Source organism: Coturnix japonica, chromosome 3, assembly GCF_054131305.1.
Source record: "Coturnix japonica strain WE chromosome 3, WE-NBRP24, whole genome shotgun sequence".
In the NCBI taxonomy this organism is placed as follows: Eukaryota; Metazoa; Chordata; class Aves; order Galliformes; family Phasianidae; genus Coturnix; species Coturnix japonica.
In genome coordinates, this window is record NC_140665.1 from 94,431,975 (window position 1) to 94,459,640 (window position 27,666).

The window sequence follows — 27,666 nt, forward strand, 5'->3', positions numbered from 1 at the left end:
CAGGCACACACTGGGTTGGTCTCCACCTCCGTAACGCAGCCTGTCAGCTCCTCTGAAGCAGCAGGACAGTTGTGAGGCGCTCAGCAGTCCTGGATCAAAGCATGACATTATCCCTTCTCCCACAGTGCAATCATGGAGATGTCAGAAGACGCCAGTGACTTCTCTTGCAGTGACAGCTCTCTCACTTCCATGAAGGCAGCAGAAAACTCCAGCTCTTCGAGGGAGTCTCTTGATGTGAGGGGGAGCAAGTCCCTCACCTCCAATATGGCAGTGGGAGCCCGCAGCCCCTCAGAGGTCTCCCTGTCCTCAAGGAGTGATGAGTCCCTCACGCCTGTCGAGGCAATGGGAGCTGTGTGCTCTTCAAGGGCCTCTCCATCCTGGAACGACAGCTCCCTTGCTGACGATGCAGCAACAGAAGCTGGCTGCTCTTCGAGAGCCCTTCTGGCCCTTCCCAGGGAAGGCTACTGCGCTTCTGTCAGTGCACATGAAGGCAGCTGCATGGAGCAGCGAACCCTGAGCACTCCTCCTTTGCTTGGAACAGATTTGGGTCATGCTGCCACGGTCCAGCCGGACCTCATGCTTTCGGATGCACTTGAGCCCCAAGAAGCGCAGGAAAGCTCAGCCCCCCAGATGGAGGTGGTGCCCAGAGTGTGGAAGCCGCTGCTCCTGGATGAGGCTGTGAAAAGGCAGCTGGAGCAGCACCTGGTAAAACTGCAGATACAGCGGTGCTTTGGGCTACCAGAGAAGGTTCTGGCCTCCTACAAGAAGTTCTCAGAGACCAACCAGGAGCTACAAGACTGCCATCCTTCTCCACACAGCAACAATGTGGAGCCCTACCGCTCGCCCTTCCTGTGCTGGAACAGGCACGCTCGCACCAGGAAGAGAGCAGTGAAGCCCCTTGGCCCAAAGAAAAAGACCAAAGCCCCTGTGAAAAAGTGCACAAGAGGAACACAGATGCCTGCCTACTCTCTGTCAGCTTTCATGATAGTGGCAGGAGAGTATCCTCAGGAAGATCTGGTGAGATCCCAGACAAGTGGGACATGTAGAAGAATAGTTAGAAGCAGCAGAAAAGCCATAAAGAAGATCTGTCCTGTCAGCTTCACAGAGGAGAAGGGCACTATGACAGAAGAGGATGATCTTGGTCCCTCCTTCTCCATCCTGAAAGAGCAGACAGTACCACAGATCAAGGGAGCTCCTCTGGAGAATGCAGGACAGGACACTGAGATCCCCACCGTGCCCAGCGGGGGCAACACAGGGGTCCAGGAGCTGTCACAAGGCAGGACTGCTCCTGCAGGAAATAATGCCCCACAGATTGAAGAGGCTTTGAGTAAGGACACTGCCACAGCTGTGCCACCACCTCAACACCATGAAGGGACCAGCCTGGAAGAGACACTCAGAGCACTTACAGACTTCTACAGGGTCGGCACAAGGGCTGAAAACCAGGTGAACCAGCTGCTGGCTTCCTGGCTGGAGCAGTCCCAGGACGATGCTGGGCACAGAAGTTCAGAGCCAGCAGCTGAGTGTCCCATTGCCACAGTGTGCAGAACACAGAAAGACACACAGAATGGTAAGGGACTCAGGCAGGACAGAGTGAGGCCCAGAAGGCTCTGCCCCAAGTGCAGCGAAGCCCAAGGACGTGGTGTGCCTGGCAGAGAAGGCACCTGGACTTCAGCTCCACTTGTAATTGCAGCAGCAGGCACAGGAGGGGACGAGGCAGTGGGCGAGAAACATCGATCTGGGGAAGGGGCCAGAAGCAATCAAGGCCAGAATCAGACTGCTGATGCTGCCCAGCTGCCAATGGGGGCCCGTATCTACAGATATATGATATCTATCACTACAGTCCAGCAGAGGACTCTTCTGTTCCAGCAGGCCCCTACCAGGACCTCACTGTCACAAGCACAGCACCTGCCCAAATGTCAGTCAGCCACGGACAGGAGCTCAGTGACAGGCACACCATCTTTGCCAAGCTGCTATGGCTGCATCACCCCTATCTTCCTTTGCCTCCAGAGGGCATGGGCCAAGCTTCTAGATGCAGGCAAAGCCCTATGTTCCAAAATCAGGAAGAAGGGAAGTGAGGAGCCTCAAGGAAGAGGACCAGCCATGGACAGCCAAGTCTCGCCTCGGGATTAAGGACACGGCTCACAACTCCCAGGGAAAGGCTGCAACCATCTCAGGAGGCAATAGGGGAGGACTCTGTGGTATTTGGGGCTGAGACGTCCTCAACAGGAAAAACGGGCAACATCAGAACCAGGTGCCAGGCAAGCATGGAGACTGCAAATGACTGAATCAGAGTGTGAGGAGACCTGGGCACCTGGGAACACAGGCTCCTGCTGGTCATGGTGAGCCAATCCACGTGGCGGCTACTTGGAAGTTCAAAGAGCAGCTACTCTCTCTTTGAGTCAGGCCCAGTGCCAGCCCAGTTTGGCTGATTTTCTCTTCTCTTTGTTCATTTCCAGGGGCAGCACCATCCAGTGAGGGACATGGACCCAGTGAGCAGCAGATCCCTGCCAGGACCAGCAAGGAACAGGAGCTGTCTAAATAAAAATAATAATCATCCCTAAAAATGTGCTCACAGATGTCTCTTCTTTCCTGTGGAGGAGCACAGTTACGGAATCACAGAATCACTGAATTGTAGGGGTTGGAAGGGACCTCTAGAGATCATCGAGTCCAACCCCCCTGCCAAAGCAGGCTCCCTACACCACGTCGCACAGGTAGGCATCCAGGCAGGTCTTGAATATCTCCAGAGAAGGAGACTCCACCACCCCCCTTGGAAGCCTGTTCCAGTGCTCCGTCACCCTCACTGTAGAGATTTTCTTCCGCACATTCGTGCGGAACTTATTATGCTGTCCTTTCATCCCATTACCCCTAGACCTATCCCCACGCACTACTGAAAAGAGACCAGCCTCACCACTATGGCTCCCACACCTCAGCTATTTATAAACCTGAATCAAGTCCCCTCTCAGCCTTCTTTTCTCAAGGCTAAACAGACCCAGGACCCTAAATCTCTCCTCATAGGGGAGATGCTCCAGGCCCTTCACCATCTTTGTGTCTCTCCGCTGGACTCTTTCCAAGAGATCCCTGTCTTTTTTGTACTGGGGAGCCCAGTACTGGACACAATATTCCAGATGAGGCCTCACCAGGGCAGAGTAGAGGGGGAGGATCACCTCCTTCAACCTGCTGGACACGTTCTTTTTAATACACCCTAGTATGCCATTGGCTTTTTTGGCTACAAGGGCACACTGATGGCTCATGGTCTATCTGTCGTCCACCAGGACGCCCAGGTCCCTCTCTGCAGAGCTCCTCTCCAGCAGGTCTTCCCCCAGCCTGTACTGGTGCATGCAATTATTTCTGCCCAGGTGCAAGACTCTACACTTGCTTTTGTTAAACCTCATCCGGTTTCTTACTGCCCAGCTCTCCAGCCTGTCCAGGTCTCGCTGAATGGCAGCACAGCCTTCAGGCGTGTCAGCCAATCCTCCCAACTTCGTGTCATCAGCAAACTTGCTGAGGGTGGTCACTATCCCCTCATCAAGGTCGTTGATGAAGATGTTGAACAAGACTGGACCCAGTACAGACCCCTGCGGGGCGCCACTAGTTACAGGCCTCCAGCCAGACACCGCACCGCCAACAACAACCCTCTGCACTCTGCCAGTCAGCCAATTCTCGACCCACTTCACCGTCCACTCGTCTATCCCATACTTCCTCAGCTTTGTTATAAGGATGTCATGGGGGACAGTATCAAAAGCCTTACTGAAATCAAGGTAGACTACATCTACCGCCCTCCCCCTGTCCACCCAGCTAGTGACATCTTCATAAAAGGTCACCAGGTTGGTCGAGCACGACCTCCCCTTGGTGAACCCATGCTGAGTACTCCTGATAACCTCCTTATCACCCAATTGTCTTGAGATGGCATCCAGCACAAGCTGTTCCATCACCTTCCCTGGGACAGAGGTGAGGCTGACTGGCCTATAGTTACCCGGGTCTTCCTTCTTGCCCTTTTTGAAGACTGGAATGAGATTGGCCGTCCTCCAGTCTTCAGGCACCTCCCCAGTTCTCCAAGACCTCTGAAAGATTACAGAGAGCGGCTCAGCAACGACCTCCGCCAGCTCTCTCAGCACCCGCGGATGCACCCCATCAGGTCCCATGGATTTATGGACCTTAATGTTTCCTAGGCACTCACGGACCACCTCTTCCCTGACTAAAGGGAAATCTCCCATTCCCCAGACTCTCTCATCAACCTCCAGGGTCCAGGATTCCTGAGGGAGAGCCCTTTCACTAAAGACAGAAGCGAAGAAGGCATTCAGTATATCCGCCTTGTCAGCGTCCCCTGTTACCAGAGCGCCCCCCTCACCTAGTATGGGGCCCACATTCTCCCTAGCCTTCCTTTTGCTGTTAACATATTTAAAAAAGCCTTTTTAATTATCCTTTATCTCCTTAGCTAGATTCAACTCCAGGTGGGCTTTGGCCTTCCTGGTCGCATCTCTGCAGTCCCTGACTACATTCTTGTATTGTTCCCAAGCGGTCAGACACTTCTTCCACATATCATGTACTTCCTTCTTTCCGCGGAGCTTGCACATGAGCTCCTTACTCATCCACGCAGGTCTCCTTGCACCTTTTCCCGATTTCTTAGTCAGAGGGACGCACCGATCCTGAGCTTGGAAGAAGAGCCGTTTAAACGCGAACCAGCTCTCACAGGCCCCCTTGCTTTCTAGCACCCTGGCCCACGGGATAGCCCCAAATAGGTCCCGAAGGAGATCAAAGTTGGCTCTCCTAAAGTCCAGGGTAGCAATCCTACTTTTTGCTTTGCTTCCTTCACTCAGGATCTCAAACTCCACCATCTCATGGTCACTACATCCCAAAGTGCCCCCAACTTTTACTTCCTTAACAAGTCCTTCCTTATTGGTGAGAATGAGGTCCAGCAGTGCCCCACTCTGCGTCGGTTCCTCTACCACCTGCATCAGGAAGTTATCTTCAAAGGACTGCAAGAATTGTCTGGACTGCGCATGCCTGGCCATGTTGGTCATCCAGCAAATATCTGGATAATTGAAATCCCCCATAAGTAACAGTGCCTGGGAGCATGCCGCTAATTCCAGCTGCTTATGGAAGTTGCTTATGGAAGGCCTCATCAACCTCCTCCTCCTGATCAGGAGGCCTGTAGTACACACCCACAACACTGTCCCTTTGCCAGCCTGGCCCTTGATTCTCACCCACAAGCTCTCGACTTCTACATTACTCTCCCCCAGATGGAGTTCAATACATTCTAGCTGCTCTCTCACATAAAGAGCAACTCCACCACCTCGCCTTGCCAGCCGATCTTAAGTTGCCAGCTCACTGCTCGTATGTGCTAGCAGGGGCAAGGTGGGCAGCTCTGCTGGTGCCTTTTGGGGCAGAGGGATTAGGATGGTTCTCCAGGTGCCTGACATGGGATCCGCCTTCCACATGAGGCTTTAAGAGGCAGTGTGGACTCTAAATAAAATAAAAAAAATAAGAAGGTAAAGCACTGGCCACCTCTCCCGTTCAGCAACATCCAAGGCCAGCTGGACAGCCTTTAGTTCTGCAAACTGACTTGATTCTCCTTTACCTTCAGGGGCCTCTGCAACTATTCATGCAGGGCTCCACACATGAGCCTTCAATCTGTAATGCTTCCCCAGAATACGAAGCGATTTGCCCCAGTGGTGCAGTGGTAGAAGTGCCGCTTGCAACACCGGTGGCCTGGGTTCGAATCTCCCCTGTGGTGCAAGTGGTAGAAGTGTCGCTCTGCTACACACAAGGTTCGAATCCCGGGGGTTTGCCTCGATGATCTCTAAGGTCACTTCCTACCCACAAGAGACTGTAACACTGTGATACTGTGATGATTCATCAGTGAAAAGGGCAAATTTTATTTTCTGGTAGTTCACAATATGGTGGGACCTCTTTAGCACGTGATACTTCTTCTGCTGGTGATGTTCTAAACCTTTTGCCTTCAGGCCAGTCCATGATCACCTCTAGGATCCCTGGATGGCTGAGGTTCCCCATCCAAGCTCACTGTGTAATCAGCACAATCCACTTACTCCAAGAGGCATCATTGGCATGATGCGTGGAGGGAATCTTTCCTTTGAACAAAGGGGGAAAATGTTCCCTTTGGTCAAAAAATAATAATAAAAAAAAAAGTATAAATCAATCAAAGACAGACCTACTGAGAATGGGGAGGGAACCCACTGGAAGAGCAAACATTGGGGAAGGGCATGCAGCAGCAGGATGGCCATCATTGCCTTGTTTCATGGGCTCTCCAAAGTGGGAGCACAGCAAAGGGCCTGAGATTCAGTCCGTCCTGGTGAGAGGCACAGGCTTTGAGTGGTCCTGCACAGGGCTGGGTCTTAGTGCTGAGTGTAAAGGGCTGAACTGTTTTTATTTTATTGTCTCAAAGCTTGCTTCGTGAGGCCTTTCTGATGATAAGACTCTGATTGGCGACTGCTAACTGTCTAGGAGGGTGAATGGTGGGTGTTGTTGTGGCACAGTACCTCTGCTTATGATTGCAAAGATAAGCAAAAGCAGGATGAGCAGTCTTCTTCAGGGGTGCTGCTCGAAGGAGCTGACCACTGCAGAAGGCGATAATGCTTGTGTCTGGCAACAGAGACCCCCCTCCTTGCTGGCTTATCTGTGGGCCAGGAATGTCAAAAAAGCTGGTTTAAAACCCTATGACAAAGTGTGTTTACCTGCTTGTTTGGAAGTTCAGTGTTTGCTCGAGATACGTTCCCAAAAATGCTGAGTCAAACTTCAAAGAAGAAGAAAAACCCCCACCAAAATGGGGGATAAAAGGCCCTCGCTAAACTGGGGACTTTGGAGACAAACTCCCAAAGACACCTTTGACGAAGAATTCCCTGAGGAGAAAACCTCGTCGGAAGAACCCCTGAGCTCCCTGGCTGTCTCCCATCCCCAGCGGTGATCAGACGAGTTCCTGAGATCAACGGACCTACTGTGTACCCCGCTGGACCCATGGTGGTGACTATCTCTTTTGCTCTCTGAAAAGACTCCTTGCTTATATTTCCTACTCTCCCTATCGCCTACCTTCCCTTCGCCACCTCCCTAAAAACGGCTAGGACTTTAATAAATTGGTTGGACCAACATTTGAACCGTTGCTTCTTAATCTCACGCCGGGTATATACACAAATCAAAGAACCTTGCTTCCCTCCTGTAAATTGGAGTGAGACACTGGGTGGGCTGGCCATGGGCCCGCTAGGCTAAGCTGTCTGAGCTGTGCCACACCCCGCTGTTCTTGCATCACAAACGTTGCCATAGACCCCAGCTGGTGACATGGCAATCCACATCACAAAGGGGACAACCCAACATTTGGGCGGAGTGAGGCTGGGCACCACTTTGCCCATGAGGTGACTGAAGAGAGGAGCTCGATTGCTTGGCTCTCTGCATGTCACAGGCATGGATACTTTCTGGGGAATCTGCTTCTTCCTCAGACTGGAGGACGTTATCCTCTATTGTATGCTCTGGATCACGCTGATCCTATCGTTGCTTGTATTCATTTTGACTTTGTGGAAGTGGAAGGTAGGAGTCAGGGCTGGTGCTGACCCAGGCTCTGCAACAAAGGGAGGGGGAATGTTGGGGGCCAGGGCCATCCCCAGGGCTGGGCTGGGGCACTGACTGGGAGGAGAGACCGTGTCCCAGCAGGGCCTGGCCAGGCTCGGCCAGGAGTCCCGGGGCAAGCACAGGCCTGGCTCTGCCCTGGGTTGGTGGGTGCCTCTGAGGCTGCTGGGGATGTTCCCCTCTCACTCACTGCTTTCTGTGCCCATACAGGGTGAGAGGCCAAGGTGGTACTGCTGCAGAGACAACGTGGAGAATAACAGAGGTGAGAAGCATGGGCAAGGACAGGTGCCCTGCAAAGACACCCCCTGGGGACCCACATGCCCGTGGCTCCATCAGGGAGGGTCTCTCCATCCGTTCACTCTCTGTCTTCTACCAACAGCTGCGGACCTCCACAATGCTCTACAGTACTCAAGGACACTGTAAGTAGTTAACTCCCTGAAGTATGATAGCTCCCTCTGGTCACATCCTACATAGGGAGGTCCCACTAATGCTGCCCTCTGCCCTTCTGCAGACCTTCCACAATACCAGATATGGCAGATATACGTGCAGCATTCCATCAAATGCAGAGAAGACTTAAGATACTACACAGACGCTTGCAAATGTGAGATCACGGGAGAGGAAGGCGGTGAAGATGGGCTTGGGTTGGGGATGGAGTTGGGGATAGGACATGGGAGACTGATAAGGGAAAATGATGAGGGGAGGCCATGGCAAAATCCACAGACCTAAAATACAAGCACTGCAGCATCAATGGATTTACCACCCAGGTGCAGCAGAGCCTGACAGTGCTGTCTGCCCCTCCTGAGCTTCTGATTGCAGCAGGCATGGAGGGACCTCAGGCACACACTGGGTTGGTCTCCACCTCTGTAATACAGCCTGTCAGCTCCTCTGAAGTAGCAGGACAGTCGTGAGGCGCTCAGCAGTCCTGGATCAAAGCATGACATTATCCCTTCTCCCACAGTGCAATCACGGAGATGTCAGAAGACGCCATAAGCAGCTCTTCGAGGGAGTCTCTTGATGTGAGGGGGAACAAGTCCCTCACCTCCAATATGGCAGTGGGAGCCCGCAGCCCCTCAGAGGTCTCCCTGTCCTCAAGGACTGATGAGTCCCTCACGCCTGTCGAGGCAATGGGAGCTGTGTGCTCTTCAAGGGCCTCTCCATCCTCGAACGACAGCTCCCTTGCTGATGATGCAGAAACAGAAGCTGGCTGCTCTTCGAGAGCCCTTCTGGCCCTTCCCAGGGAAGGCTACTGTACTTCTGTCAGTGCGCATGAAGGCAGCTGCATGGAACAGCTAACCCTGAGCTCTCCTCCTTTGCTTGGAGCAGCTTCGGGTCAAGCTGCCACGGTCCAGCCGGACCTCATGCTTTCGGATGCACTTGAGCCCCAAGAAGCGCAGGAAAGCTCAGCCCCTCAGACGGAGGTGGTGCCCAGAGTGTGGAAGCCGCTGCTCCTGGATGAGGCTGTGAAAAGGCAGCTGGAGCAGCACCTGGTAAAACAGCAGATACAGCGGTGCTTTGGGCTACCAGAGAAGGTTCTGGCCTCCTACAAGAAGTTCTCAGAGACCAACCAGGAGCTACAAGACTGCCATCCTTCTCCACACAGCAACAATGTGGAGCCCTACCGCTCGCCCTTCCTGTGCTGGAACAGGCACGCTCGCACCAGGAAGAGGGCAGTGAAGCCCCCTGGCTCAAAGAAAAAGTCCATAGCCCCTGTGAAAAAGTGCACAAGAGGAACACAGATGCCTGCCTACTCTCTGTCAGCTTTCATGATAGTGGCAGGAGAGTATCCTCAGGAAGATCTGGTGAGATCCCAGACGAGTGGGACATGTAGAAGAATAGTTAGAAGCAGCAGAAAAGCCATAAAGAAGATCTGTCCTGTCAGCTTCACAGAGGAGAAGGGCACTATGACAGAAGAGGATGATCTTGGTCCCTCCTTTTCCATCCTGAAAGAGCAGACAGTACCACAGATCAAGGGAGCTCCTCTGGAGAAGGCAGGACAGGACACTGAGATCCCCACTGTGCCCAGCGGGGGAAACACAGGGGTCCAGGAGCTGTCACAAGGCAGGACTGCTCCTGCAGGAAATAATGCCCCACAGATTGAAGAGGCTTTGAGTAAGGACACTGCCACAGCTGTGCCACCACCTCAACACCATGAAGGGACCAGCCTGGAAGAGACACTCAGAGCACTTACAGACTTCTACAGGGTCGGCACAAGGGCTGAAAACCAGGTGAACCAGCTGCTGGCTTCCTGGCTGGAGCAGTCCCAGGACGGTGCTTGGCACAGAAGTTCGGAGCCAGCAGCTGAGTGTCCCATTGCCACAGTGTGTAGAACACAGAAAGACACACAGAATGGTAAGGGACACAGGCAGGACAGAGTGAGGCCCAGAAGGCTCTGCCCCAAGTGCAGCGAAGCCCAAGGACGTGGTGCGACTGGCAGAGAAGGCACCTGGACTTCAGCTCCACTTGCAACTGCAACAGCAGGCACAGGAGGGGACGAGGCAGTGGGCGAGAAACATCCATCTGGGGAAGGGGCCAAAAATCAAGGCCAGAATCAGACTGCTGATGCTGCCCAGCAGCCAATGAGGGCTCGTATCTACAGATACTTTGTATCAATCACTACAGTCCAGCAGAGGACGCTTCTGTTCCAGCAGGCCCCTACCAGGACCTCACTGTCACAAGCACAGCACCTGCCCAAATGTCAGTCAGCCACGGACAGGAGCTCAGTGACAGGCACACCATCTTTGCCAAGCTGCTATGGCTGCATCACCCCCATCCTCCTTTGCCTCCAGAGGGCATGGGCCAAGCTTCTAGATGCAGGCAAAGCCCTATGTTCCAAAATCAGGAAGAAGGGAAGTGAGGAGCCTCAAGGAAGAGGACCAGCCATGGACAGCCAAGTCTCGCCTCGGGATTAAGGACACAGCTCACAACTCCCAGGGAAAGGCTGCAACCATCTCAGGAGGCAATAGGGGACGACTCTGTGGTATTTGGGGCTGAGACGTCGTCAACAGGAGCAACGGGCAACATCAGAACCAGGTGCCAGGCAAGCATGGAGACTGCAAATGACTGAATCAGAGTGTGAGGAGACCTGGGCACTTGGGAACACAGGCTCCTGCTGGTCATGGTGAGCCAATCCACGTGGCTGCTACTTGGAAGTTCAAAGAGCAGCTACTCTCTCTTTGACTCAGGCCCAGTGCCAGCCCAGTTTGGCTGATTTGTTCTTCCCTTTGTTCATTTCCAGGGTCAGCACCATCCAGTGAGGGACATGGACCCAGTGAGCAGCAGATCCCTGCCAGGACCAGCAAGGAACAGGAGCTGTCTAAATAAAAATAATAATCATCCCTAAAAATGTGCTCACAGATGTCTCTTCTTTTCTGTGGAGGAGCAGTGTTACAGAATCAGAGAATCACTGAATTGTAGGGGTTGGAAGGGACCTCTAGAGATCATCGAGTCCAACCCCCCTGCCAAAGCAGGCTCCCTACACCACATCACACAGGTAGGCGTCCAGGCGGGTCTTAAATATCTCCAGAGAAGGAGACTCCACCACCTCCCTGGGCAGCCTGTTCCAGTGCTCCGTCACCCTCACTGTAAAGAAGTTCTTCCGCACATTTGTGCGGAACTTCCTATGCTGTAGCCTCATCCCATTACCCCTAGTCCTATCCCCACGCACTACTGAAAAGAGACCAGCCTCACCACTATGGCTCCCACACCTCAGGTATTTATAAACCTGGATCAAGTCCCCTCTCAGCCTTCTTTTCTCAAGGCTAAACAGACCCAGTTCCCTAAGTCTCTCCTCATAGGAAAGATGCTCCAGGCCCTTCACCATCTTTGTGTCTCTCCGCTGGACTCTTTCCAAGAGATCCCTGTCTTTTTTGTACTGGGGAGCCCAGAACTGGACACAATATTCCAGATGAGGCCTCACCAGGGCAGAGAAGAGGGGGAGGATCACCTCCTTCGACCTGCTGGAAACGCTCTTTTTGATACACCCCAGTATGTCACTAGCTTTTTTGGATACAAGGGCACACTGATGGCTCATGGTCTATCTGTCGTCCACCAGGACGCCCAGGTCCCTCTCTGCAGAGCTCCTCTCCAGCAGGTCTTCCCCCAGCCTGTACTGGTGCATGCAATTATTTCTGCCCAGGTGCAAGACTCTACACTTGCTTTTGTTAAACCTCATCCGGTTTCTTACTGCCCAGCTCTCCAGCCTGTCCAGGTCTCGCTGAATGGCAGCACAGCCTTCAGGCGTGTCAGCCAATCCTCCCAACTTAGTGTCATCAGCAAACTTGCTGAGGGTGGCCACTATCCCCTCATCAAGGTCGTTGATGAAGATGTTGAACAAGACCGGACCCAGTACAGACCCCTGGGGGACACCGCTAGTTACAGGCCTCCAGCCAGACACCGCACCGCCAACAACAACCCTCTGCACTCTGCCAGTCAGCCAATTCTCAACCCACTTCACCGTCCACTCATCTATCCCATACTTCCTCAGCTTTGTTATAAGGATGTCATGGGGGACAGTATCAAAAGCCTTACTGAAATCAAGGTAGACTACGTCTACCACCCTCCCTCTGTCCACCCAGTTAGTGACATCTTCATAAAAGGTCACCAGGTTGGTCGAGCACGACCTCCCCTTGGTGAACCCATGCTGGGTACTCATGATAGCCTCCTTATCACCCAGATGTCTGGAGATGGTGTCTCGCTCCAATTTGTAGGAGGGAGGCAAGGTTCTTTGATATGTGTATACCTGGCGTGAGATTAAGAAGCAACGGTTCAAATGTTGGTCCAACCAGTTTATTAAAGTCCTAGCCGTTTTTAGGGAGATGGGGAAGGGAAGGTAGGCGATAGGGAAAGTAGGAAATATAAGCAAGGAGTCTTTGCAGATAGCAAAGAGATATAGTCACCACCGTGGGTCCAGCGAGGTACGCAGTAGGTCCGTTGATCTCAGGAACTCGTCTGATCACCGCGGGGGATGGGAGACAGCCAGGGAGCTCAGGGGTTCTTCCGACAAAGTTTTCCCCTCAGGGAATTCTCCGTCAGAGGTGTCTTCGGGAGTTTGTCTCCAAAGTCCCCAGTTTAGCGAGGGCCTTTTATCCCCCATTTCGGTGGGAATTTTCCTCTTCGAAGTCTGAGAATTGCAGCTCAGCATTTTTGGGGGAAATACCAAACTTCTGAACAAATAGGCAAACACTTCTCGAAAGATGATTTACAACCAGCTTTTGTGACATTCCTGGCCACAGATGAGCCAGCAAGGAAGGAAGAGGGGGTCTCTGTTGCCGGACACAAGCGTTATCACCTTCTGCAGTGGTCCGCTCCTTCGAACAGCACCCCTGAGAAGACTGCTCGTCCTGCTTCTGCTTATCTTTGCAATCGTAAGCAGAAACACTATGGCACAATGACACCCACCATTCACCCTCCTAGATAGTTAGCAGTCGCCAGTCAGAGTCTTATCATCAGGAAGGCCTCATGAAGCAAGCTTTGAGACAACAAAAGAAAACCAGTTCTGTCCTTCACAGATGGCATCCAGCACAAGCTGTTCCGTCACCTTCCCTGGGACAGAGGTGAGGCTGACTGGCCTATAGTTACCCGGGTCTTCCTTCTTGCCCTTTTTGAAGACTGGAGTGACATTGGCCGTCCTCCAGTCTTCAGGCACCTCCCCAGTTCTCCAAGACCTCTGAAAGATTACAGAGAGCGGCTCAGCAACGACCTCCGCCAGCTCTCTCAGCACCCGCGGATGCACCCCATCAGGTGCCATGGATTTATGGACCTTAATGTTTCCAAGGCACTCACGGACCACCTCTTCCCTGACTAAAGGGAAATCTCGCATTCCCCGGACTCTCTCATAAACCTCCAGGGTCCAGGATTCCTGAGGGAGAGCCCTTTCACTAAAGACAGAAGCGAAGAAGGCATTCAGTATATCCGCCTTGTCAGCGTCCCCCGTTACCAGAGCGCCCCCCTCACTTAGTATGGGGCCCACATTCTCCCTAGCCTTCCTTTTGCTGTTAACATATCTAAAAAAGCCTTTTTTATTATCCTTTATCTCCTTAGCTAGATTCAACTCCAGGTGGGCTTTGGCCTTCCTGGTCGCATCTCTGCAGTCCCTGACTACATTCTTGTATTGTTCCCAAGTGGTCAGACCCTTTTTCCACATATCATGTACTTCCTTCTTTCCGCGGAGCTTGCACATGAGCTCCTTACTCATCCACGCAGGTCTCCTTGCACCTTTTCCCGATTTCTTAGTCACAGGGACGCACCGATCCTGAGCTTGGAAGAAGAGCCGTTTAAACGCTAACCAGCTCTCACAGGCCCCCTTGCTTTCTAGCACCCTGGCCCACGGGATAGCCCCAAATAGGTCCCAAAGGAGATCAAAGTTAGCTCTCCTAAAGTCCAGGGTAGCAATCCTACTATTTGCTTTGCTTCCTTCTCTCAGGATCTCAAACTCCACCATCTCATGGTCACTACATCCCAAACTGCCCCCAACTTTTACTTCCTTAACAAGTCCTTCCTTATTGGTGAGAATGAGGTCCAGCAGTGCCCCACTCCGCATCGGTTCCTCTACCACCTGCATCAGGAAGTTATCTTCAAAGGACTGCAAGAATTGTCTGGACTGCGCATGTCTGGCTGTGTTGGTCGTCCAGCAAATATCTGGATAATTGAAATCCCCCATAAGTAACAGTGCCTGGGAGCGTGCCGCTAATTCCAGCTGCTTATGGAAGTTGCTTATGGAAGGCCTCATCAACCTCCTCCTCCTGATCAGGAGGCCTGTAGTACACACCCACAACACTGTCTCTTTGCCAGCCTGGCCCTTGATTCTCACCCACAAGCTCTCGACTTCTACATTACTCTCCCCCAGATGGAGTTCAATACATTCTAGCTGCTCTCTCACATTAAGAGCAAATCCACCACCCCGCCTTGCCAGCCGATCTTAAGTTGCCAGCTCACTGCTCGTATGTGCTAGCAGGGGCAAGGTGGGCAGCTCTGCTGGTGCCTTTTGGGGCAGAGGGATTAGGATGGTTCTCCAGGTGCCTGACATGGGATCCGCCTTCCACATGAGGCTTTAAGAGGCAGTGTGGACTCTAAATAAAATAAAAAAAAATAAGAAGATAAAGCACTGGCCACCTCTCCCATTCATCAACATCCAAGGCCAGCTGGACAGCCTTTAGTTCTGCAAACTGACTTGATTCTCCTTTACCTTCAGGGGCCTCTGCAACTATTCATGCAGGGCTCCACACAGGAGCCTTCAATCTGTAATGCTTCCCCAGAATACGACGCGATTTGCCCCAGTGGTGCAGTGGTAGAAGTGTCGCTCTGCTACACAGGAGGCTCAAATCCCAGGGGTTTGACTCGATGATCTCTAAGGTCACTTCCTACCCACAAGAGACTGTGATACTGTGATACTGTGATGATTCATCAGTGAAAAGGGCAAATTTTATTTTCTGGTAGTTCACAATATGGTGGGACCTCTTTAGCACGTGATACTTCTTCTGCTGGTGATGTTCTAAACCTTTTGCCTTCAGGCCAGTCCATGATCACCTCTAGGATCCCTGGATGGCTGAGGTTCCCCATCCAAGCTCAATGTGTAATCAGCACAATCCACTTACTCCAAGAGGCATCATTAGCACGATGCGTGGAGGGAACCTTTCCTTTGAACAAAGGGGGAAAATGCACCCTTTGGTTAAAAAAAAAATAAAAATGTATAAATCAATCAAATACAGACCTACTGAGAATGGGGAGGGACCCCACTGGAAGAGCAAACACTGGGGAAGGGCATGCAGCAGTAGCACAGCCATCATTGCCTTGTTTCATGGGCTCTCCAAAGTGGGAGCAGGGCACAGGGCCTGGGATTCAGTCCGTCCTGGTGAGAGGCACAGGCTTTGCGTGGCCCTGCACAGGGCCGGGTCTTAGTGCTGGGGTGGGCTGGATATGACCCTGCTGGGCTAAGCTGGCTGAGCTGTGCCACACCCCACAGTTCTTGCATCACAAACGTTGCCATAGACCCCACCTGGTGACATGGCAATCCACATCACAAAAGGGACAACCCAACATTTGGGCGGAGTGAGGCTGGGCACCACTTTGCCCATGAGGTGACTGAAGAGAGGAGCTCGATTGCTTGGCTCTCTGCATGTCACAGGCATGGATATTTTCTGGGGAATCTGCTTCTTCCTCAGACTGGAGGATGTTATCCTCTATTGTATGCTCTGGATCACGCTGATCCTATCGTTGCTTGTATTCATTTTGACTTTGTGGAAGTGGAAGGTAGGAATCAGGGCTGGTGCTGACCCAGGCTCTGAAACACAGGGAGGGGAAATGTTGGGGGCCAGGGCCATCCCCAGGGCTGGGCTTGGGGCACTGTCTGGGAGGAGAGGCCATGTCCCAGCAGGGCCTGGCCAGGCTCAGCCAGGAGTCCCGGGGCAAGCACAGGCCTGGCTGTGCCCTGGGTTGGTGGGTGCCTCTAAGGCTGCTGGGGACGTTCCCCTCTCACTCACTGCTTTCTGTGCCCAGGGTGGGAGACCAAGGTGGTACTGCTGCAGAGACAACGTGGAGAATAACAGAGGTGAGAAGCATGGGCAAGGACAGGTGCCCTGCAAAGACACCCCCTGGGGACCCACATGCCCGTGGCTCCATCAGGGAGGGTCTCTCCATCCGTTCACTCTCTGTCTTCTACCAACAGCTGCGGACCTCCACAATGCTCTACAGTACTCAAGGACACTGTAAGTAGTTAACTCCCTGAAGTATGATAGCTCCCTCTGGTCACCTCGTACATAGGGAGGTCCCACTAATGCTGCCCTTTGCCCTTCTGCAGCTCTTCCACAATACCAGATATGGCAGATATACGTGCAGCATTCCGTCAAATGCAGAGAAGACTTAAGATACTACACAGACGCTTGCAAATGTGAGATCACGGGAGAGGAAGGCGGTGAAGATGGGCTTGGGTTGGGGATGGAGTTGGTATAGGACATGGGAGACTGATAAGGGAAAATGATGAGGGGAGGCCATGGCAAAATCCACAGACCTAAAATACAAGGGGCAGTGCCACTGCAGCATCAATGGATTTACCACGCAGGTGCAGCAGAGCCTCACAGTGCTGTCTGCCCCTCCTGAGCTTCTGATTGCAGCAGGCGTGGAGGTACCTCAGGCACACACTGGGTTGGTCTCCACCTCCGTAACGCAGCCTGTCAGCTCCTCTGAAACAGCAGGACAGTCGTGAGGCGCTCAGCAGTCCTGGATCAAAGCATGACATTATCCCCTTCTCCCACAGTGCAATCATGGAGATGTCAGAAGATGCCAAAAGCAGCTCTTCGAGGGAGTCTCTTGATGTGAGGGGGAACAAGGCCCTCACCTCCAATGTGGCAGTGGGAGCTCGCAGCCCCTCAGAGGTCTCCCTGTCCTCAAGGAGTGATGAGTCCCTCACGCCTGTCGAGGCAATGGGAGCTGTGTGCTCTTCAAGGGCCTCTCCATCCTGGAACGACAGCTCCCTTGCTGACGATGCAGCAACAGAAGCTGGCTGCTCTTCGAGAGCCCTTCTGGCCCTTCCCAGGGAAGGCTACTGTACTTCTGTCAGTGCGCATGAAGGCAGCTGCATGGAGCAGCGAACCCTGAGCACTCCTCCTTTGCTTGGAGCAGCTTCGGGTCATGCTGCCACGGTCCAGCCGGACCTCATGCTTTTGGATGCACTTGAGCCCCAAGAAGCGCAGGAAAGCTCAGCCCCTCAGATGGAGGTGGTGCCCAGAGTGTGGAAGCCGCTGCTCCTGGATGAGGCTGTGAAAAGGCAGCTGGAGCAGCACCTGGTAAAACTGCAGATACAGCGGTGCTTTGGGCTACCAGAGAAGGTTCTGGCCTCCTACAAGAAGTTCTCAGAGACCAACCAGGAGCTACAAGACTGCCATCCTTCTCCACACAGCAACAATGTGGAGCCCTACCGCTCGCCCTTCCTGTGCTGGAACAGGCACGATCGCACCAGGAAGAGGGCAGTGAAGCCCCTTGGCCCAAAGAAAAAGACCAAAGCCCCTGTGAAAAAGTGCACAAGAGGAACACAGATGCCTGCCTACTCTCTGTCAGCTTTCATGATAGTGGCAGGAGAGTATCCTCAGGAAGATCTGGTGAGATCCCAGACGAGTGGGACATGTAGAAGAATAGTTAGAAGCAGCAGAAAAGCCATAAAGAAGATCTGTCCTGTCAGCTTCACAGAGGAGAAGGGCACTATGACAGAAGAGGATGATCTTGGTCCCTCCTTTTCCATCCTGAAAGAGCAGACAGTGCCACAGATCGAGGGAGCTCCTCTGGAGAAGGCAGGACAGGACACTGAGATCCCCACCATGCCCAGCGGGGGCAACACAGGGGTCCAGGAGCTGTCACAAGGCAGGACTGCTCCTGCAGGAAATAATGCCCCACAGATTGAAGAGGCTTTGAGTAAGGACACTACCACAGCTGTGCCACCACCTCAACACCATGAAGGGACCAGCCTGGAAGAGACACTCAGAGCACTTACAGACTTCTACAGGGTCGGCACAAGGGCTGAAAACCAGGTGAACCAGCTGCTGGCTTCCTGGCTGGAGCAGTCCCAGGACGATGCTGGGCACAGAAGTTCGGAGCCAGCAGCTGACTGTCCCATTGCCACGCTGTGCAGAACACAGAAAGACACACAGAATGGTAAGGGACTCAGGCAGGAAAGAGTGAGGCCCAGAAGGCTCTGCCCCAAGTGCAGCGAAGCCCAAGGACGTGGTGCGCCTGGCAGAGAAGGCACCTGGACTTCAGCTCCACTTGCAACTGCAGCAGCAGGCACAGGAGGGGACGAGGCAGTGGGCGAGAAACATCCATCTGGGGAAGGGGCCAAAAGCGATCAAGGCCAGAATCAGACTGCTGTTGCTGCCCAGCAGCCAATGAGGGCTCGTATCTACAGATATATGATATCGATCACTACAGTCCAGCAGAGGACACTTCTGTTCCAGCAGGCCCCTACCAGGACCTCACTGTCACAAGCACAGCACCTGCCCAAATGTCAGGCAGCCACGGACAGGAGCTCAGTGACAGGCACACCATCTTTGCCAAGCTGCTATGGCTGCATCACCCCCATCCTCCTTTGCCTCCAGAGGGCATGGGCCAAGCTTCTAGATGCAGGCAAAGCCCTATGTTCCAAAATCAGGAAGAAGGGAAGTGAGGAGCCGCAAGGAAGAGGACCAGCCATGGACAGCCGAGTCTCGCCTCGGGATTAAGGACACAGCTCACAACTCCCAGGGAAAGGCTGCAACCATCTCAGGAGGCAATAGGGGACGACTCTGTGGTATTTGGGGCTGAGACGTCCTCAACAGGAGCAACGGGCAACATCAGAACCAGGTGCCAGGCAAGCATGGAGACAGCAAATGACTGAATCAGAGTGTGAGGAGACCTGGGCACCTGGGAGCACCAGCTCCTGCTGGTCATGGTGAGCCAATCCACGTGGCTGCTACTTGGAAGTTCAAAGAGCAGCTACTCTCTCTTTGACTCAGGCCCAGTGCCAGCCCAGTTTGGCTGATTTGCTCATCTATTTGTTCATTTCCAGGGGCAGCACCATCCAGTGAGGGACATGGACCCAGTGAGCAGCAGATCCCTGCCAAGACCACCAAGGAACAGGAGCTGTCTAAATAAAAATAATAATCATCCCTAAAAATGTGCTCACAGATGTCTCTTCTTTCCTGTGGAGGAGCAGTGTTACAGAATCAGAGAATCACTGAATTGTAGGGGTTGGAAGGGACCTCTAGAGATCATCGAGTCCAACCCCCCTGCCAAAGCAGGCTCCCTACACCACGTCACACAGGTAGGCGTCCAGACGGGTCTTAAATATCTCCAGAGAAGGAGACTCCACCACCTCCCTGGGCAGCCTGTTCCAGTGCTCCGTCACCCTCACTGTAGAGAATTTCTTCCGCACATTCGTGCGGAACTTCCTATGCTGTCCTTTCATCCCATTACCCCTAGACCTATCCCCATGCACTACTGAAAACAGACCAGCCTCACCACTATGGCTCCCACACCTCAGCTATTTATAAACCTGAATCAAGTCCCCTCTCAGCCTTCTTTTCTCAAGGCTAAACAGACCCAGTTCCCTAAGTCTCTCCTCATAGGGGAGATGCTCCAGGCCCTTCACCATCTTAGTGGCCCTCCGCTGGACTCTTTCCAAGAGAGCCCTGTCTTTTTTGTACTGGGGAGCCCAGAACTGGACACAATATTCCAGATGAGGCCTCACCAGGGCAGAGTAGTGGGGGAGGATCACCTCCTTCGACCTGCTGGAAACGCTCTTTTTGATACACCCCAGTATGTCACTAGCTTTTTTGGATACAAGGGCACACTGATGGCTCATGGTCTATCTGTCGTCCACCAGGACGCCCAGGTCCCTCTCTGCAGAGCTCCTCTCCAGCAGGTCTTCCCCCAGCCTGTACTGGTGCATGCAATTATTTCTGCCCAGGTGCAAGACTCTACACTTGCTTTTGTTAAACCTCATCCGGTTTCTTACTGCCCAGCTCTCCAGCCTGTCCAGGTCTCGCTGAATGGCAGCACAGCCTTCAGGCGTGTCAGCCAATCCTCCCAACTTCGTGTCATCAGCAAACTTGCTGAGGGTGGTCACTATCCCCTCATCAAGGTCGTTGATGAAGATGTTGAACAAGACCGGACCCAGTACAGACCCCTGGGGGACACCGCTAGTTACAGGCCTCCAGCCAGACACTGCACCGCCAACAACATCCCTCTGCACTCTGCCAGTCAGCCAATTCTCGACCCACTTCACCGTCCACTCATCTATCCCATACTTCCTCAGCTTTGTTATAAGGATGTCATGGGGGACAGTATCAAAAGCCTTACTGAAATCAAGGTAGACAACATCTACCACCCTCCCTCTGTCCACCCAGCTAGTGACATCTTCATAAAAGGTCACCAGGTTGGTCGAGCACGATCTCCCCTTGGTGAACCCATGCTGGGTACTCATGATAGCCTCCTTATCACCCAGTTGTCTGGAGATGGCATCCAGCACAAGCTGTTCCATCACCTCCCCTGGGACAGAGGTGAGGCTGTCTGGCCTATAGTTACCCGGGTCTTCCTTCTTGCCCTTTTTGAAGACTGGAGTGACATTGGCCGTCCTCCAGTCTTCAGGCACCTCCCCAGTTCTCCAAGACCTCTGAATGATTACAGAGAGCGGCTCAGCAACGACCTCCGCCAGCTCTCTCAGCACCCGCGGATGCACCCCATCAGGTCCCATGGATTTATGGACCTTAATGTTTCCTAGGCACTCACGGACCACCTCTTCCCTGACTAAAGGGAAATCTTCCATTCCCCGGACTGTCTCATCAACCTCCAGGGTCCAGGATTCCTGAGGGAGAGCCCTTTCACTAAAGACAGAAGCGAAGAAGGCATTCAGTATATCCGCCTTGTCAGCGTCCCCCGTTACCAGAGCGCCCCCCTCACTTAGTATGGGGCCCACATTCTCCCTAGCCTTCCTTTTGCTGTTAACATATCTAAAAAAGCCTTTTTTATTATCCTTTATCTCCTTAGCTAGATTCAACTCCAGGTGGGCTTTGGCCTTCCTGGTCGCATCTCTGCAGTCCCTGACTACATTCTTGTATTGTTCCCAAGTGGTCAGACCCTTTTTCCACATATCATGTACTTTCTTCTTTCCGCGGAGCTTGCACATGAGCTCCTTACTCATCCACGCAGGTCTCCTTGCACCTTTTCCCGATTTCTTAGTCACAGGGACGCACCAATCCTGAGCTTGGAAGAAGAGCCGTTTAAACGCTAACCAGCTCTCACAGGCCCCCTTGCTTCCTAGCACCCTGGCCCACGGGATAGCCCCAAATAGGTCCCGAAGGAGATCAAAGTTGGCTCTCCTAAAGTCCAGGGTAGCAATCCTACTTTTTGCTTTGCTTCCTTCACTCAGGATCTCAAACTCCACCATCTCATGGTCACTACATCCCAAACTGCCCCCAACTTTTACTTCCTTAACAAGTCCTTCCTTATTGGTGAGAATGAGGTCCAGCAACGCCCCACTCTGCGTCGGTTCCTCTACCACCTGCATCAGGAAGTTATCTTCAAAGGACTGCAAGAATTGTCTGGACAGCGCATGCCTAGCCGTGTTGGTCATCCAGCAAATATCTGGATAATTGAAATCCCCCATAAGTAACAGTGCCTGGGAGCGTGCCGCTAATTCCAGCTGCTTATGGAAGTTGCTTATGGAAAGCCTCATCAACCTCCTCCTCCTGATCAGGAGGCCTGTAGTACACACCCACAACACTGTCCCTTTGCAAGCCTGGCCCTTGATTCTCACCCACAAGCTCTCGACTTCTACATTACTCTCCCCCAGATGGAGTTCAATACATTCTAGCTGCTCTCTCACATAAAGAGCAACTCCACCACCCCGCCTTGCCAGCCGATCTTAAGTTGCCAGCTCACTGCTCGTATGTGCTAGCAGGGACAAGGTGGGCAGCTCTGCTGGTGCCTTTTGGGGCAGAGGGATTAGGATGGTTCTCCAGGTGCCTGACATGGGATCCGCCTTCCACATGAGGCTTTAACAGGCAGTGTGGACTCTAAATAAAATAAAAAAAATAAGAAGGTAAAGCACTGGCCACCTCTCCCGTTCATCAACATCCAAGGCCAGCTGGACAGCCTTTAGTTCTGCAAACTGACTTGATTCTCCTTTACCTTCAGGGGCCTCTGCAACTATTCATGCAGGGCTCCACACAGCAGCCTTCAATCTGTAATGCTTCCCCAGAATACAACATAATTTGCCCCAGTGGCACAGTGGTAGAAGTGTCGCTTGCAACACCGGTGGCCTGGGTTCGAATCTCCCCTGTGGTGCAAGTGGTAGAAGTGCCGCTCTGCTACACACGAGGTTCGAATCCCTTGGGGTTTGACTCGATGATCTCTAAGGTCCCTTCCTACCCACAAGAGACTGTAACACTGTGATACTGTGATGATTCATCAGTGAAAAGGGCAAATTTTATTTTCTGGTAGTTCACTATATGGTGGGACCTCTTTAGCACGTGATACTTCTTCAGCTGGTGATGTTCTAAACCTTTTGCCTTCAGGCCAGTCTATGATCACCTCTAGGATCACTGGATTGCTGAGGTTCCCCATCCAAGCTCAATGTGTAATCAGCACAATCCACTTACTCCAAGAGGCATCATTAGCACGATGCGTGGAGGGAACCTTTCCTTTCAACAAAGGGGAAAAATGTTCCCTTTGGTTAAAAAAAAAAATAAAAAAAAATGTATAAATCAATCAAAGACAGACCTACTGAGAATGGGGAGGGACCCCACTGGAAGAGCAAACATTGGGGAAGGGCATGCAGCAGCAGGATGGCCATCATTGCCTTGTTTCATGGGCTCTCCAAAGTGGGAGCACGGCACTGGGCTCGGGATTCAGTCCGTCCTGGTGAGAGGCACAGGCTTTGCGTGGCCCTGCACAGGGCCGGGTCTTAGTGCTGAGTGTAAAGGGCTGAACTGTTTTTCTTTTATTGTCTCAAAGCTTGCTTCGTGAGGCCTTTCTGATGATAAGACTCTGATTGGCGACTGCTAACTGTCTAGGAGGGTGAATGGTGGGTGTTGTTGTGCCACAGTACCTCTGCTTATGATTGCAAAGATAAGCAGAAGCAGAATGAGCAGTCTTCTTCAGGGGTGCTGCTCGAAGGTGCTGACCACTGCAGAAGGCGATAATGCTTGTGTCTGGCAACAGAGCCCCCCCCCCCCCCCCTCCTTGCTGGCTTATCTGTGGGCCAGGAATGTCACAAAAGCTGGTTTAAAACCCTATTACAAAGTGTGTTTACCTGCTTGTTTGGAAGTTCAGTGTTTGCTCGAGATACGTTCCCAAAAATGCTGAGTTAAACTTCAAAGAAGAAGAAAAACCCCCACCAAAATGGGGGATAAAAGGCCCTCGCTAAACTGGGGACTTTGGAGACAAACTCCCAAAGACACCTTTGACGAAGAATTCCCTGAGGGGAAAACCTCGTCGGAAGAACCCCTGAGCACCCTGGCTGTCTCCCATCCCCAGCGGTGATCAGACGAGTTCCTGAGATCAACGGACCTACTGTGTACCTCGCTGGACCCATGGTGGTGACTATCTCTTTTGCTCTCTGAAAAGTCTCCTTGCTTATATTTCCTACGCTCCCTATCGCCTACCTTCCCTTCGCCACCTCCCTAAAAACGGCTAAGACTTTAATAAATTGGTTGGACCAACATTTGAACCGTTGCTTCATAATCTCACGCCGGGTATATACACAAATCAAAGAACCTTGCTTCCCTCCTGTAAATTGGAGCGAGACACTGGGTGGGCTGGCCATGGGCCCGCTAGGCTAAGCTGTCTGAGCTGTGCCACACCCCGCTGTTCTTGCATCACAAACGTTGCCATAGACCCCAGCTGGTGACATGGCAATCCACATCACAAAAGGGACAACCCAACATTTGGGCGGAGTGAGGCTGGGCACCACTTTGCCCATGAGGTGACTGAAGAGAGGAGCTCGATTGCTTGGCTCTCTGCATGTCACAGGCATGGATACTTTCTGGGGAATCTGCCTCTTCCTCAGACTGGAGGATGTTATCCTCTATTGTATGCTCTGGATCACGCTGATCCTATTGTTGCTTGTATTCATTTTGACTTTGTGGAAGTGGAAGGTAGGAGTCAGGGCTGGTGCTGACCCAGGCTCTGCAATACAGTGAGGGGGAATGTTGGGGGCCAGGGCCATCCCCAGGGCTGGGCTGGGGGCACTGACTGGGAGGAGAGGCTGTGTCCCAGCAGGGCCTGGCCAGGCTCAGCCAGGAGTCCCGGGGCAAGCACAGGCCTGGCTGTGCCCTGGGTTGGTGGGTGCCTCTGAGGCTGCTGGGGACGTTCCCCTCTCACTCACTGCTTTCTGTGCCCATACAGGGTGGGAGGCCAAGGTGGTACTGCTGCAGAGACAACGTGGAGAATAACAGAGGTGAGAAGCATGGGCAAGGACAGGTGCCCTGCAAAGACAACTCCTGGGGACCCACATGCCCGTGGCTCCATCAGGGAGGGTCTCTCCATCCGTTCACTCTCTGTCTTCTACCAACAGCTGCGGACCTCCACAATGCTCTACAGTACTCAAGGACACTGTAAGTAGTTAACTCCCTGAAGTATGATAGCTCCCTCTGGTCACATCCTACACAGGGAGGTCCCACTAATGCTGCCCTCTGCCCTTCCTCAGCTCTTCCACAATACCAGATATGGCAGATATACGTGCAGCATTCCGTCAAATGCAGAGAAGACTTAAGATACTACACAGACGCTTGCAAATGTGAGATCACGGGAGAGGAAGGCGGTGAAGATGGGCTTGGGTTGGGGATGGAGTTGGGGATAGGACATGGGACACTGACACAGGAAAATGATGAGGGGAGGCCATGGCAAAATCCACAGACCTAAAATACAAGGGGCAGTGCCACTGCAGCATCAATGGATTTACCACCCAGGTGCAGCAGAGCTTGACAGTGCTGTCTGCCCCTCCTGAGCTTCTGATTGCAGCAGGCATGGAGGGACCTCAGGCACACACTGGGTTGGTCTCCACGTCCGTAACGCAGCCTGTCAGCTCCTCTGAAACAGCAGGACAGTCGTGAGGCGCTCAGCAGTCCTGAATCAAAGCATGACATTATCCCTTCTCCCACAGTGCAATCATGGAGATGTCAGAAGACGCCAATGACTTCTCTTGCAGTGACAGCTCTCTCACTTCCATGAAGGCAGCAGAAAACTCCAGCTCTTCGAGGGAGTCTCTTGATGTGAGGGGGAACAAGGCCCTCACCTCCAATATGGCAGTGGGAGCCCGCAGCCCCTCAGAGGTCTCCCTGTCCTCTAGGAGTGATGAGTCCCTCACGCCTGTCGAGGCAATGGGAGCTGTGTGCTCTTCAAGGGCCTCTCTATCCTGGAACGACAGCTCCCTTGCTGACGATGCAGCAACAGAAGATGGCTGCTCTTCGGGAGCCCTTCTGGCCCTTCCCAGGGAAGGCTACTGTACTTCTGTCAGTGCGCATGAAGGCAGCTGCATGGAACAGCTAACCCTGAGCACTCCTCCTCCTTTGCTTGGAGCAGCTTCGGGTCATGCTGCCACAGCCCAGCCGGGCCTCATGCTTTCGGATGCACTTGAGCCCCAAAAAGCGCAGGAAAGCTCAGCCCCTCAGATGGAGGTGGTGCCCAGAGTGTGGAAGCCGCTGCTCCTGGATGAGGCTGTGAAAAGGCAGCTGGAGCAGCACCTGGTAAAACTGCAGATACAGCGGTGCTTTGGGCTACCAGAGAAGGTTCTGGCCTCCTACAAGAAGTTCTCAGAGACCAACCAGGAGCTACAAGACTGCCATCCTTCTCCACACAGCAACAATGTGGAGCCCTACCGCTCGCCCTTCCTGTGCTGGAACAGGCACGCTCGCACCTGGAAGAGGGCAGTGAAGCCCCCTGGCTCAAAGAAAAAGTCCATAGCCCCTGTGAAAAAGTGCACAAGAGGAACACAGATGCCTGCCTACTCTCTGTCAGCTTTCATGATAGTGGCAGGAGAGTATCCTCAGGAAGATCTGGTGAGATCCCATACGAGTGGGACATGTAGAAGAACAGTCAGCAGCAGCAGAAAAGCCATAAAGAAAATCTGTCCTGTCAGCTTCACAGAGGAGAAGGGCACTATGACAGAAGAGGATGATCTTGGTCCCTCCTTTTCCATCCAGAAAGAGCAGACAGTGCCACAGATCGAGGGAGCTCCTCTGGAGAATGCAGGACAGGACACTGAGATCCCAACCGTGCCCAGCGGGGGCAACACAGGGGTCCAGGAGCTGTCACAAGGCAGGACTGCTCCTGCAGGAAATAATGCCCCACAGATTGAAGAGGCTTTGAGTAAGGACACTGCCACAGCTGTGCCACCACCTCAACACCATGAAGGGACCAGCCTGGAAGAGACACTCAAAGCACTTACAGACTTCTACAGGGTCGGCACAAGGGCTGAAAACCAGCTGAACCAGCTGCTGGCTTCCTGGCTGGAGCAGTCCCAGGATGAAGCTAGGCACAGAAGTTCGGAGCCAGCAGCTGAGTGTCCCGTATCCACGCTGTGCAGAACACAGAAAGACACACAGAATGGTAAGGGACACAGGCAGGACAGAGTGAGGCCCAGAAGGCTCTGCCCCAAGTGCAGCGAAGCCCAAGGACGTGGTGCGCCTGGCAGAGAAGGCACCTGGACTTCAGCTCCACTTGCAACTGCAGCAGCAGGCACAGGAGGGGACGAGGCAGTGGGCGAGAAACATCCATCTGGGGAAGGGGCCAAAAGCGATCAAGGCCAGAATCAGACTGCTGATGCTGTCCAGCAGCCAATGAGGGCTCGTATCTACAGATACTTTGTATCAATCACTACAGTCCAGCAGAGGACGCTTCTGTTCCAGCAGGCCCCTACCAGGACCTCACTGTCACAAGCACAGCACCTGCCCAAATGTCAGTCAGCCACGGACAGGAGCTCAGTGACAGGCACACCATCTTTGCCAAGCTGCTATGGCTGCATCACCCCCATCCTCCTTTGCCTCCAGAGGGCATGGGCCAAGCTTCTAGATGCAGGCAAAGCCCTATGTTCCAAAATCAGGAAGAAGGGAAGTGAGGAGCCCCAAGGAAGAGGACCAGCCATGGACAGCCAAGTCTCGCCTCGGGATTAAGGACACAGCTCACAACTCCCAGGGAAAGGCTGCAACCATCTCAGGAGGCAATAGGGGAGGACTCTGTGGTATTTGGGGCTGAGACGTCCTCAACAGGAGCATCAGGCAACATCAGAACCAGGTGCCAGGCAAGCATGGAGACAGCAAATGACTGAATCAGAGTGTGAGGAGACCTGGGCACCTGGGAGCACCAGCTCCTGCTGGTCATGGTGAGCCAATCCACGTGGCTGCTACTTGGAAGTTCAAAGAGCAGCTACGCTCTCTTTGACTCAGGCCCAGTGCCAGCCCAGTTTGGCTGATTTGCTCTTCCCTTTGTTCATTTCCAGGGGCAGAACCATCCAGTGAGGGACATGGACCCAGTGAGCAGCAGATCCCTGCCAGGACCACCAAGGAACAGGAGCTGTCTAAATAAAAATAATAATCATCCCTAAAAATGTGCTCACAGATGTCTCTTCTT

At 53.0% G+C, this 27,666-nt stretch overlaps 2 protein-coding genes and 1 long non-coding RNA gene across 3 annotated transcripts; all 3 read left to right on the top strand.

The window, feature by feature from the left end:
• The first annotated feature begins 170 nt into the window (after nt 1-170).
• On the top strand, nt 171-27,426 carry LOC107312247 (uncharacterized). The gene is made up of 12 exons (XM_085540963.1): nt 171-2,127; nt 5,585-5,680; nt 6,463-6,473; nt 7,786-7,994; nt 8,087-8,216; nt 16,739-18,776; nt 22,234-22,479; nt 24,027-24,194; nt 24,445-24,496; nt 24,614-24,653; nt 24,746-24,835; nt 25,202-27,426. Exons 1-12 carry the CDS (start codon nt 190-192, stop codon nt 27,207-27,209), a joined length of 7,026 nt encoding a protein of 2,341 aa, XP_085397089.1. The 5' UTR covers nt 171-189; the 3' UTR covers nt 27,210-27,426.
• On the top strand, nt 2,243-2,564 carry LOC146761570 (uncharacterized). The gene is made up of 2 exons (XR_014944259.1): nt 2,243-2,339; nt 2,457-2,564. It is a non-coding gene; the product is annotated as an uncharacterized LOC146761570 (long non-coding RNA).
• On the top strand, nt 8,540-11,159 carry LOC146761571 (uncharacterized). The gene has a single exon (XM_085542208.1). The coding sequence runs from the start codon at nt 8,547-8,549 to the stop codon at nt 10,482-10,484; it is 1,938 nt and encodes a 645-aa protein (XP_085398334.1). The 5' UTR covers nt 8,540-8,546; the 3' UTR covers nt 10,485-11,159.
• Nucleotides 27,427-27,666: the final 240 nt, after the last annotated feature.